Source organism: Thalassophryne amazonica, chromosome 9, assembly GCF_902500255.1.
Source record: "Thalassophryne amazonica chromosome 9, fThaAma1.1, whole genome shotgun sequence".
NCBI lineage: Eukaryota > Metazoa > Chordata > Actinopteri > Batrachoidiformes > Batrachoididae > Thalassophryne > Thalassophryne amazonica.
In genome coordinates this window covers 86,460,399-86,473,925 of record NC_047111.1, presented here as the reverse complement: position 1 = coordinate 86,473,925, position 13,527 = coordinate 86,460,399, and the positions used below count along the sequence as shown (strand labels likewise).

At 38.9% G+C, this 13,527-nt stretch overlaps 1 protein-coding gene across 11 annotated transcripts in view; it reads left to right on the top strand.

Moving 5' to 3' along the window:
- Positions 1-13,527, top strand: part of taf1 (TAF1 RNA polymerase II, TATA box binding protein (TBP)-associated factor) — a 67,440-nt gene that overhangs the window by 26,005 nt on the left and 27,908 nt on the right. For all 11 annotated transcript variants that reach the window (XM_034178670.1, XM_034178669.1, XM_034178664.1 and 8 more), the window contains 5 exons: positions 605-735; positions 804-884; positions 997-1,146; positions 1,246-1,365; positions 7,629-7,804. In XM_034178670.1, coding sequence (XP_034034561.1) covers positions 605-735; positions 804-884; positions 997-1,146; positions 1,246-1,365; positions 7,629-7,804 — 658 coding nt within the window. The remainder of the gene's footprint in view (positions 1-604; positions 736-803; positions 885-996; positions 1,147-1,245; positions 1,366-7,628; positions 7,805-13,527) is intronic.

Below are 13,527 nucleotides of genomic sequence, written 5' to 3'. Positions count from 1 at the left end.
CAGCCTTGTGCAGGTCTACAGTTTTGTCCCTGGTGTCCTTAGACAGCTCTTTGGTCTTGGCCATGGTGGATAGGTCGGAGTGTGATTGATTGAGTGTATGGACAGGTGTCTTTTATACAGGTAACAGGTTCAAACAGGTGCAGTTTATACAGTTAAAGAATGCAGAGTAAGAGGGCTTCTTAAAGAAAAATTAACAGGTCTGTGAGAGCCAGAAATCCTGCTGGTTGGTAGGTGATCAAATACGGATTTCATGCAATAAAATGCAAATTAATTATTTAAAAATCATATAATGTGATTTTCAGGATTTTTTTTTAGATTCTGTCTCTAACAGTTGAACTGTACCTATGATAAAAATTACAGACCTCTCCATTCTTTGTAGGTGGGAAAACTTGCAAAATGGACAGTAGATTAAATACTTATTTGCCTCACTATATGGGTGTAGGTGTGTGTGTTTAGTATAAAATTTTACAAATCAGTTAACACAGCAAGTTAAGGGTGAATTATGTACATAGAATGAATGATTAAACTTGTTTATTACAGTGTGCAGAATATGTTGTACTTGGGTGGTCAGGAGTAGATGGCTAACAGTGTTTGACACTCATAGGGATGGACTCTAATTGGTGGGTGCTGAAGCCTGACTTCAGATTACCCACTGAAGAGGAGATCAGAGCCATGGTGTCTCCAGAACAGTGCTGTGCTTATTATAGCATGCTGGTGGCAGAGCAGAGACTCAAGGTATCTGTAGTTTCCTTTTAATATGGATATTGTTTGCTAGTTTGCTACAAGGTGTTTTTCTAACACAGGATGCTGGTTATGGTGAGAAATCCTTCTTTGCTCCAGAGGAGGAAAATGAAGAGGACTTTCAAATGAAAATAGATGATGAGGTATGTCCCAGAGTGCATATATATATATATATATATATATATATATATAATATAAAAACATTAAAATAGAAAACAGAACCCCACCTTTCTGCTACTGTCTCCAATACTTTAGGTCCGGACAGCTCCTTGGAACACCACAAGAGCCTTTATTTCTGCCATGAAGGGGAAATGTCTGTTAGAGGTTACAGGTGTGGCTGACCCAACAGGCTGTGGAGAGGGTTTCTCCTATGTCAAAGTGCCCAATAAGCCCACTCAACAGAAGGTCTGACTGTCTTAAATGAAAATCAGTCACTGCTTTACCTCTACTCAAGTTATGTTACCTGTTGAGAGTGAAGACTCTTGCCGTGTGTTTGGTTTTCAGGATGACAAAGAGCCACAGCCTGTGAAGAAGACTGTGACAGGTACGGATGCTGACCTGAGGAGACTCTCATTGAAGAACGCCAAGCAGCTGCTGCGCAAGTTTGGTGTCCCAGAAGAAGAAGTAAGAAGAACATGATGCTATGGTTGCTAGGAGGTCACAGCTTATCATTTATGAAATCTGTGCTTTGAAGCTACATAAGTGGGAAATAACATGAACCTTTAAAGGTGATGTTATTGTTTCCTACAACCTCAAACTCAGTTTATTGACTTAGTTCAAAGTATGTTTGAGGTGTTAATAAATGAACAATTTTTGAGCTAACTAGCCAGTTATGTAGCTACTGCCTCCTGCCATGCGTAATGATACTAACCTTCATGAGGCTTTTCCCCTCGCATAATGTTACAGGTATTGTCAGTTTCTATGTTTAATCCATAGCCATATGTGTGACAAGACATGTTATATACATATACAACCCCTGGCAAAAATTATGGAATCACCGGCCTCGGAGGATGTTCATTCATTTGTTTAATTGTGTAGAAATAAAGCAGATCACAGACATGACACAAAACTAAAGTCATTTCAAATGGCAACTTTCTGGCTTTAAAAAACACTATAAGAAATCAGGAAAAAAAAAAATTGTGGCAGTCAGTAACGGTTACTTTTTTAGACCAAGCAGAGGGGAAAAAAACTGGAATCACTCAATTCTGAGGAAAAAATTATGGAATCATGAAAAACAAAAGAACGCTCCAACACATCACTAGTATTTTGTTGCATCACCTCTGGCTTTTATAACAGCTTGCAGTCTCTGAGGAATGGACTTAATGAGTTACAAACAGTACTCTTCATCAATCTGGCTCCAACTTTCTCTGATTGCTGTTGCCAGATCAGCTTTGCAGGTTGGAGCCTTGTCATGGACCATTTTCTTCAACTTCCACCAAAGATTTTCAATTGGATTAAGATCCGGACTATTTGCAGGCCATGACATTGACCCTATGGTGTCTTTTTGCAAGGAATGTTTTCACAGTTTTTGCTCTATGGCAAGATGCATTATCATCTTGAAAAAATGATTTCATCATCCCCAAACATCCTTTCAATTGATGGGATAAGAAAAGTGTCCAAAATATCAACGTAAACTTGTGCATTTATTGATGATGTAATGACAGCCATCTCCCCAGTGCCTTTACCTGACATGCAGCCCCATATCATCAATGACTGTGGAAATTTACATGTTCCCTTCAGGCATTCATCTTTATAAATCTCATTGGAACGGCACCAAACAAAAGTTCCAGCATCATCACCTTGCCCAATGCAGATTCGAGATTCATCACTGAATATGACTTTCATCCAGTCATCCACAGTCCATGATTGCTTTTCCTTAGCCCATTGTAACCTTGTTTTTTTTCCTGTTTAGGTGTTAATGATGGCTTTCCTTTAGCTTTTCTGTATGTAAATCCCATTTCCTTTAGGCAGTTTCTTACAGTTCGGTCACAGACGTTGACTCCAGTTTCCTCCCATTCGTTCCTCATTTGTTTTGTTGTGCATTTTTGATTTTTGAGACATATTGCTTTAAGTTTTCTGTCTTGACACTTTGATGTCTTCCTTGGTCTACCAGTATGTTTGCCTTTAACAACCTTCCCATGTTGTTTGTATTTGGTCCAGAGTTTAGACACAGCTGACTGTGAACAACCAACATCTTTTGCAACATTGCGTGATGATTTACCCTCTTTTAAGAGTTTGATAATCCTCTCCTTTTGTTTCAGTTGATATCTCTCGTGTTGGAGCCATGATTCATGTCAGTCCACTTGGTGCAACAGCTCTCCAAGGTGTGATCACTCCTTTTTAGATGCAGACTAACGAGCAGGTCTGATTTGATGCAGGTGTTAGTTTTGGGGATGAAAATTTACAGGGTGATTCCATAATTTATTCCTCAGAATTGAGTGAGTCCATATTTTTTTTCCCTCTGCTTGGTCTAAAAAAGTAACCATTACTGACTGCCACAATTATTTTTCCTGATTTCTTATAGTGTTTCTTAAAGCCAGAAAGTTGCCATTTGAAATTACTTTAGTTTTGTGTCATGTCTGTGATCTGCTTTTTTTCTACAAAATTAAACTGAATGAACATCCTCCGAGGCCGGTGATTCCATAATTATTGCCAGGGGTTGTATAAGGTGCCTTACGTGTGTGTGTGTGTGTGTGTGTGTGTGTGTGTGTGTGTGTGTGTGTGTGTGTGTGTGTGTGTGTGTGTGTGTGTGTGTGTGTGTGTGTGTGTGTGTGTGTCTCTGCAGTGAAAGTGGTGCTGCTGACATTGTGGCTTTCTGTGTGCGTCAGCCACCACCTCACTCGACAGAAAAACTGCAGCATGTTTCTTAGATGATTCGTTCAGTCAATTAACCACACAACAAGCAATATTATGACAAACATTTATCATAAAATACTCATAAAGGAGCCATTCTGTAATGCTAACATTATCGCTTAGTAAATCGCTATGTGATGATTTAAAAAGATGATTTTTTTTCAAGACACGTGAATTATGATGTTTTAATTCACTCATCTTGGCCACAGTCTGAAAATACTATCCTAATAATTTAGTACTTATAAATTAATTGTGTTTATTGGAGGATTTATTATGTGTGTTGGAGGATCTCAGACCAGCTTTAGAAGTACATACCCTCACCTCCTGTATCGGAGTGTGTTGAATCATGGCATTAATTGTTATAAGTCAATACAAGATAGAACATGAAAGATAAAAAGAAAAAATAAAGTGTAAATATCTTAACATTGTTAGGAAACAGCACAACTTAGATTCAAGTTTCAAACAACTTTATTGATCCCTAAAAGGGCAATTCATATCGCACTCAATTACCTCAGACAAAAATACAGCAATTAATACACAATTATTACTAGTTGAACGTAAGAATGGCATATATCAGAATTAAAACAACCACACACATAGGGGAAGCCGGAGCACAGTGAATCAGTGTCCAGGGCACAGTGAATCAACTTAGAATATAATGAAAAAACATGTGATTATAAAGATTTCTTCAAAATTATTAAATATATGTTGATGCATATACAAACTAGAATCCAGAAACCAGCTAAGCTATGTAATGTGTGAGTGTCTTATATAGTGATATAAGTCCTTTAGAAACTATTATTAAATACAGTGAGGAAAATAAGTATTTGAACACCCTGCGATTTTGCAAGTTCTCCCACTTAGAAATCATGGAAGGGTCTGAAATTTTCATCTTAGGTGCATGTCCACTGTGAGAGACATTATCAAAAAAAAATCCGGAAATCACAATATATGATTTTTTAAATAATTTATTTGTATGTTACTGCTGCAAATAAGTATTTGAACACCTACCAACCAGCAAGAATTCTGGCTCACGCAGACCTGTTAATTTTTCTTTAAGAAGCCCTCTTATCTTGCACTGTAGAGAAGCTTGAATCTTCGACTGGACTGGCTTGCTTGACGCGAGGACGTTTCGCTTCAAATCGCAGAAGCTTCATCAGCTAAAATTCTTGCTCTGGAAGTCTGACTTCTGTCTGACTTTTGTAGAGAAGAATAAAACAGAAGCCAACAAAAGCTGGAGTTTTAAACCTAACCAGACCCCTCCTACTGAGAGGCAGACTGCTATAGGCCAGTGACAAAACAATAGCTCTAATTAGCAACTATTGTGCTCTATTTAGCACACCTAATGACAGGACATCTGTCCCTCTAATGGTGGGATGGATGCCTTTCTGATGGCTCCCTTGATGACGTGAATGACTCATTACCATGAACAAAAGACTGAAACTCCTTTGACCTGAGTACCCCATTGTAAACAGGGGATAAAGTGTGTCTCAGACCCCCTCCCCGGTTAAGGCTGGGTTTCAAACGTTTCACAAAGAATGCCTCCTTGACCCCTCTCTCAAACCATTTCTTCTCTCTGGCTAATATTTTAATTTCCTTGTCCTTTATCCCTTTACCTGTATTAATTGCACCTGTTTGAACTTGTTACCTGTATAAAAGATGCCTGTTCACACACTCAATCAATCACACGCCAACCTGTCCACCATAGCCAAGACCAAAGAGCTATCTAAGGACACCAGGGACAAAACTGTAGACCTGTACAAGGCTGGGATAGACTACAGGACAACAGGCAAGCAGCTTGGTAGAAGACAACAACTGTTATGATTATTTATTAGAAAGTGGAAGAAACACAAGATGACTGTCAGTCTCCCTCGGTCTGGGATTCCATGCAAGATCTCACTTTGTGGGGTAAGGATGATTCTGACAAAGCTCAGAACTACACAGGAGGACCTGGTCAATGACCTGAAGAGAGCTGGGACCACAGTCACAAAGATTACATTAGTAACACATGATGCTGTCATGATTTAAAATCCTGCAGGGCAGCAAGGTCCCCCTGCTCAAGCCAGCACATGTCCAAGCCCGTTTGAAGTTCACCAGTGACCACCTGGATGATCCAGAGGAGACATGGGAGAAAGTCATGTGGTCAGATGAGACCAGAATAGAGCTTTTTGAAATCAACTCCACTTACCATGTTTAGAGGATGAGAACAACCCCAAGAAAACCATCCCAACCATCAAGCATGGGGGTGGAAACATCATACTCTGGGGATGCTCTTCTGCAAAGGGGACAGGACGACTGCACCGTATTGAAGGGAGGATGGATGGGGTCATGTATTGCAAGAATTTGGTAAACAACCGCCTTCCCTCAGTAAGAGCATTGAAGATGGGTCATGGCTGGGTCTTCCAGCATGACAATGACCCCAAACACACAGCCAGAGCAACTAAGGAGGGGCTCCGTAAGAAGCATTTCAAGGTCCTGGAGTGGTCTGGCCAATCTCCAGAACTGACCTCAATAGAAAATCTTTGGGGGGAGCTGAAACTCCAAACCTGAAAGATTTGAAGAAGATCTGTATGGAGGAGTGGACCAAAATCCCTGCTGCAGTGTGTGCAAACCTGGTGAAAAATTACAGGAAACATTTGACCTCTGTAATTGGAAACAAAGGCTACTGTACCAAATATTAACATTGATTTTCACAGGTGTTAAAATACTTATTTGCAGCAGTAACATACAAATAAATTATTAAAAAAATCATACATTGTGATTTATGGATTTTTTTTTTTTTTAGATTATGTCTCTCACAGTGGACGTGCACCTAAGATGAAAATTTCAGACCCCTCCATGATTTCTAAGTGGAAGAACTTGCAAAATCGCAGGGTGTTCAAATACTTACTTTCCTCACTGTACAACTGTGATAATTTCTGTTTAAATGTGAAAACAGTTGTTTATATCCAATTGAAAACTAAAACTAAAAACTGAAAACTAAAGTCATTTCAAATGGCATCTTTCTGTCTTTAAGTAACACTATAAGAAATCAGGAAAAAAAATTGTGGCAGTCAGTAACGGTTACTTTTTTAGACCAAGCAGAGGGAAAAAAATATGGTATCACTCAATTCTGAGGAAAAAAATTATGGAATCATGAAAAACAAAAGAACGCTCCAACACATCACTAGTATTTTGTTGCACCACCTCTGGCTTTTATAACAGCTTGCAGTCTCTGAGGCATGGACTTAATGAGTGACAAACAGTACTCTTCATCAATCTGGCTCCAACTTTCTCTGATTGCTGTTGCCAGAGCAGCTTTGCAGGTTGGAGCCTTGTCATGGACCATTTTCTTCAACTTCCACCAAAGATTTTCAGTTGGATTAAGATCCGGACTATTTGCAGGCCATGACATTGACCCTATGTGTCTTTTTGCAAGGAATGTTTTCACAGTTTATGCTCTATGGCAAGATGCATTATCATCTTGAAAAATGACTGTGGAAATGTACATGTTCTCTTCAGGCAGTCATCTTTATAAATCTCATTGGGACGGCACCAAACATAAGTTCCAGCATCATCACCTTGCCCAATGCAGATTCGAGATTCATCACTGAATATGACTTTCATCCAGTCATCCACAGTCCACGATTGCTTTTCCTTAGCTCATTGTAACCTTGTTTTTTCTGTTTAGGTGTTAATGATGGCTTTCGTCTAGCTTTTCTGTATGTAAATCCCATTTCCTTTAGGTGGTTTCTTACAGTTCGGTCACAGACATTGACTCCAGTTTCCTCCCATTTGTTCCTCATTTGTTTTGTTGTGCATTTTCGATTTTTGAGACTTATTGCTTTAAGTTTTCTGTCTTGACACTTTGATGTCTTCCTTGGTCTACCAGTATGTTTGCCTTTAACAACCTTTCCATGTTGTTTGTATTTGGTCCAGAGTTTAGACACACCTTGTCCCAAACCGCTAAGCTTTATCATTAATCGTGGTTAGTGTGACCGTGTATGTATGCTAACATACATTTTCTTCAGCTTTCATGTGTATGTGTGTGTTAGATCAAGAAGTTGTCTCGCTGGGAGGTGATTGATGTGGTGAGAACCATGTCCACAGAGCAGGCACGTTCAGGTGAAGGACCAATGAGCAAGTTTGCCAGAGGCTCCCGTTTCTCTGTGGCTGAACATCAGGAGCGTTACAAAGAAGAGTGCCAAAGGATCTTTGATTTGCAGAACAAGTGAGACTTTTAATGATTTTCTATTTTGATGATGCTTTTTATTGTAAGGATTCTGATTCAGGGTTTGATGTATGGTTTGGAAATTTGGAGTTCCTAGGACTCAGTGGAGGTAAAAAAAAAAAAAAAAAGAATTCCCCTTGTCATTTGATGGAGTTCCAGTTTAATCAATTTTTATATTCAAATGTGATGTACAATTTAATACAACTCTTTTAGGTTTCCTGCGTGGTATGTACAGCTTATTATTATTATTATTATTATTATTACATTTTATTTTTCACTTGTAACTTTTATAATAAGCTGCCGCAATGTTTGTTACACTCCTGTCACTTTGACTATTTAGCCAGCGTATGCGACCATATTAAAAACACTGGCATACGCCGGCACAGGTCTAATAAGTTATGGGTAAATTTTGTATAAGTTAAGCGTACATTGAAGTACGCTGATATACGTTGCAATACAGCGAGTATGTCGAAAAATTTTGGACATGCACAATATTTTCGACGTATGGCTGATACGTCCCGCATACGCAGGTCATATGTTTTAGGTAAGTTATTCGACTGTTGACACATTTTTCTTGTACAGCCCAAGTTGTAGTGAAGTTGGGACGTTGTGTGCAATGCAACCTCTTCAACCTATATTCAATTGAATACACCACAAAGATCAGATATTTAATAAAGAGAAAAATAACTGGTGCAACACAGAAATAAGTGCTGGAAAGTTTAATAAGGTACTGAAAACAAAAATATACAGCGGGACTAAAGTTTCGATGTGAGAGTCACATCTTCCTCAGAGTCCTGCAAAGACAAAGATGGTACAGCTTAAATACTAATAATAAGCAGGTGTTTTAATGCTTCCAAAGGGGCATGACCATCCGTCAGACACAACACTCACTCAATTAGTAATCAGTTCATGATTAGAAACACACTGTCCCAAAACACACAAAACTAAAACAAGACTAAAAAATAGTTATTAGAGAAAGCAAGTAAATTTTAGATCTTCATTCAAACCAAAAGGTTCCAAGGTAAATCCAAGTGTAAATCCAAAATGCTTCTCTACATAAGAGTTTTTTAATGATATCACCACCTCTGGGTGGAGCTATGACTCTCTCAATCCCCCAAAATTTTAAGGATGCTGGAGAGCCATGACCGGCCTGTTTATAGTGCCTCGCCATGGCATAAGTTAGATTCTGAGTACGGATTACTGTTTTATGTTCAGCTAGCTGTAATTTAAGTTGACGTTTTGTTTGTCCAATATATGCCAATCCACAAGGACATTTTAAAAGATATACTACATGTGTAGTATTACAATTGATAAATGAAGAAATAGAATATATTGTTTACCAGTGTGAGGATGAGAGAAACATGAAGCATTAGTGGAATTTGAACAATGTGCACAATTACCACATCTAAAGAAACCTTTTGGTGGTCTGGAAGGCCAGGCACTTAAGACGGGAATAATCATATCTGAATGAACAAGTCTATCGCGAATATTTCGGGCACACCTAAATATAAATTTAGGCGGTTCAGCACAGATGTCTTTAAGTGTGGGATCACTCTTCAGAATGTGCCAATATTTATAAATTGTGTTTTTTTTTTTTTTTTATTCTTCCCACAAATGGAGTATAGCAGGTAAAACAAACAATTTAGATGTTGAAGAAGAGGCACGATCAGTATTTAGAGCTCTGCCCCATGCTTTACCAATATCAGTTCTGCTATAACCATGTTGTTCAAACAGAGTTGCTAGATAGGCTGCTTTTGACAAGTCCATGATAGAACTACAGTTTCTTCTAACTCGCAAAAACTGACCCACTGGTATGTTACAAACTAAATGGGGCGGATGATTACTATCAGCTCTCAATAAAGTATTTCTACTAAGAAGTTTACGGTAAATAGTTGACTGCAAAACATTATTGACATCCTTATAAATAGCGGCATCTAGAAAATCTATGGAATGAGGATTATAGTTCATAGTAAAAGATAAATAATCCGTGGTGAAATTAATATAATTCAAAAATTGATGTAACTCATCATATGTGCCCCTTCAAATTAAGAGGACGTCATCAATGTATCTACGCCATAATGATATTTTTGAGTGAAAAGGGTAATTTTCAGTACTAAAGATATGTTTCTCGTCCCAAAAACCCATCACTAAACATGCGTATGATGGAGCAAAAGCACTCCCCATAGCAGTCCCCTGTAGTTGTAGATAATATTTATCTGAGTATTTGAAAAAATTATTCGATAAGACAATCTCAACCAATTTAATCAAAAGATCTGAAGGTGGCAGCACATCAATAGGACGTTCAGCAAGATAGAAGGAAATGGCTTCTAAGCCTACATGGTGAGGTATGCATGTATATAGGCTTTGTACATCCAAAGACACAAGGATATCATCACTTGCACAATTCCAATTATTGATAAGATTTAGAACATCAGTGGTATCCTCAAGATACGAAGGTAATTTACGAACAAACTTTGTCAGAAAGAAGTCAACAAATTGTGAAAGGGGCTCAGTAAGACTCCCTATTCCAGAAACAGTAGGCCGTAACAGAAGGTCATCCAATTGTTTGTGAATTTTGGGTAAACCATAAAATACTGGAGAACGAGGGTATTCACTTAAAAGGAAGGCCGTCTCTTTTTCTGTTATCCAGCCCTTCTTATGAGATGAATCAATAAATTCATGAATCATACTATTAATATTAGAAGTGGGATTGGAAGGTAAAAGTTGATAGTGTTTAGCATTATTCAACAGTTTCAATATACCATTTTCATACTTCTCCAACCCCATAACAACAACAGCACCCCCCTTATTGGCGGGGCGAATGATGATATTCCGTCTGGATTCCAAAGATCGCAATACATCCAATTCACTCTTTGTCATATTCTTATTTTTAGACGGTCATAAAGCCCCTAATTTAGCAAATTCCCTCTCAACTACCTGGCTAACAGTCACTATAGTAGGATTTAAATTTGAAGACGACAAAAAACTTGATTTCTTTTTAAAAGGAGTAACTTCTCGTAGAGGCTCACTAATATTATATTAGAATCCAAATCATTTTTATTATTGGACTCATTATTAGATTTGGAAAAAAAAATATTTCAAATGCAGCTGTCTAAAGAATTTAAAAGAATCAACTATAAGAGAAAAAGAGTCAAGGTGGTTAGAAGGGGCAAAGGAGAGTCCTTTCTAGAACCGCTGTCTCAGTAGCTGTAAGGACAGAATCAGAGATGTAACATCACAGTCTGTGCTTTTACAGTTTGTGCTATACAGGCTGGGCGAATTGGAGACTCGGCTCCGCACCGTGGAAAATTCTACAGCTAGCCAGGCCCCTGTAGTCGGTGCGGACCAAGGTAGCTTAGCCGCCGTTAGTTACCCCCTGGCAGATCCAGAGCAGCCGGGAAAGCAGGCCGACTGGGTGACTGTGAGGAGGAAGCGTAGTTCTAAACAGAAGCCCCATGTACACCGCCAACCCATTCACATTTCTAACCGTTTTTCCCCACTCGACGACACACCCGCCGAGGATCAAACTCTGGTTATTGGCGACTCTGTTTTGAGAAATGTGAAGTTAGCGACACCAGCAACCATAGTCAGTTGTCTTCCGGGGGCCAGAGCAGGCGACATTGAAGGAAATTTGAAACTGCTGGCTAAGGCTAAGCGTAAATTTGGTAAGATTGTAATTCACGTCGGCAGTAATGACACCCGGTTACGCCAATCGGAGGTCACTAAAATTAACATTAAATCGGTGTGTAACTTTGCAAAAACAATGTCGGACTCTGTAGTTTTCTCTGGGCCCCTCCCCAATCGGACCGGGAGTGACATGTTTAGCCGCATGTTCTCCTTGAATTGCTGGCTGTCTGAGTGGTGTCCAAAAAATGAGGTGGGCTTCATAGATAATTTGCAAAGCTTCTGGGGAAAACCTGGTCTTGTTAGGAGAGACGGCATCCATCCCACTTTGGATGGAGCAGCTCTCATTTCTAGAAATCTGGCCAATTTTCTTAAATCCTCCAAACCGTGACTATCCAGGGTTGGGACCAGGAAGCAGAGTTGTAGTCTTACACACCTCTCTGCAGCTTCTCTCCCCCTGCCATCCCCTCATTACCCCATCCCCGTAGAGACGGTGTCTGCTCCCAGACCACCAATAACCAGAAAAAATCAATTTAAACATAAAAATTCAAAAAGAAAAAATAATATAGCACCTTCAACTGCACCACAGACTAAAACAGTTAAATGTGGTCTATTAAACATTAGGTCTCTCTCTTCTAAGTCCCTTTTGGTAAATGATATAATAATTGATCAACATATTGATTTATTCTGCCTTACAGAAACCTGGTTACAGCAGGATGAATATGTTAGTTTAAATGAGTCAACACCCCCGAGTCACACTAACTGTCAGAATGCTCGTAGCACGGGCCGGGGCGGAGGATTAGCAGCAATCTTCCATTCCAGCTTATTAATTAATCAAAAACCCAGACAGAGCTTTAATTCATTTGAAAGCTTGACTCTTAGTCTTGTCCATCCAAATTGGAAGTCCCAAAAACCAGTTTTATTTGTTATTGTCTATCGTCCACCTGGTCGTTACTGTGAGTTTCTCTGTGAATTTTCAGACCTTTTGTCTGACTTAGTGCTTAGCTCAGATAAGATAATTATAGTGGGCGATTTTAACATCCACACAGATGCTGAGAATGACAGCCTCAACACTGCATTTAATCTATTATTAGACTCTATTGGCTTTGCTCAAAATGTAAATGAGTCCACCCACCACTTTAATCATATCTTAGATCTTGTTCTGACTTATGGTATGGAAATAGAAGACTTAACAGTATTCCCTGAAAACTCCCTTCTGTCTGATCATTTCTTAATAACATTTACATTTACTCTGATGGACTACCCAGCAGTGGGGAATAAGTTTCATTACACTAGAAGTCTTTCAGAAAGCGCTGTAACTAGGTTTAAGGATATGATTCCTTCTTTATGTTCTCTAATGCCATATACCAACACAGTGCAGAGTAGCTACCTAAACTCTGTAAGTGAGATAGAGTATCTCGTCAATAGTTTTACATCCTCATTGAAGACAACTTTGGATGCTGTAGCTCCTCTGAAAAAGAGAGCTTTAAAACAGAAGTGCCTGACTCCGTGGTATAACTCACAAACTCGTAGCTTAAAGCAGGTAACCCGTAAGTTGGAGAGGAAATGGCGTCTCACTAATTTAGAAGATCTTCACTTAGCCTGGAAAAAGAGTCTGTTGCTCTATAAAAAGCCCTCCGTAAAGCTAGGACATCTTTCTACTCATCACTAATTGAAGAAAATAAGAACAACCCCAGGTTTCTTTTCAGCACTGTAGCCAGGCTGACAAAGAGTCAGAGCTCTATTGAGCTGAGTATTCCATTAACTTTAACTAGTAATGACTTCATGACTTTCTTTGCTAACAAAATTTTAACTATTAGAGAAAAAATTACTCATAACCATCCCAAAGACGTATCGTTGTCTTTGGCTGCTTTCAGTGATGCCGGTATTTGGTTGGACTCTTTCTCTCCGATTGTTCTGTCTGAGTTGTTTTCATTAGTTACTTCATCCAAACCATCAACATGTTTATTAGACCCCATTCCTACCAGGCTGCTCAAGGAAGCCCTACCATTATTTAATGCTTTGATCTTAAATATGATCAATCTTTGTTAGTTGGCTATGTACCACAGGCTTTTAAGGTGGCAGTAATTAAACCATTA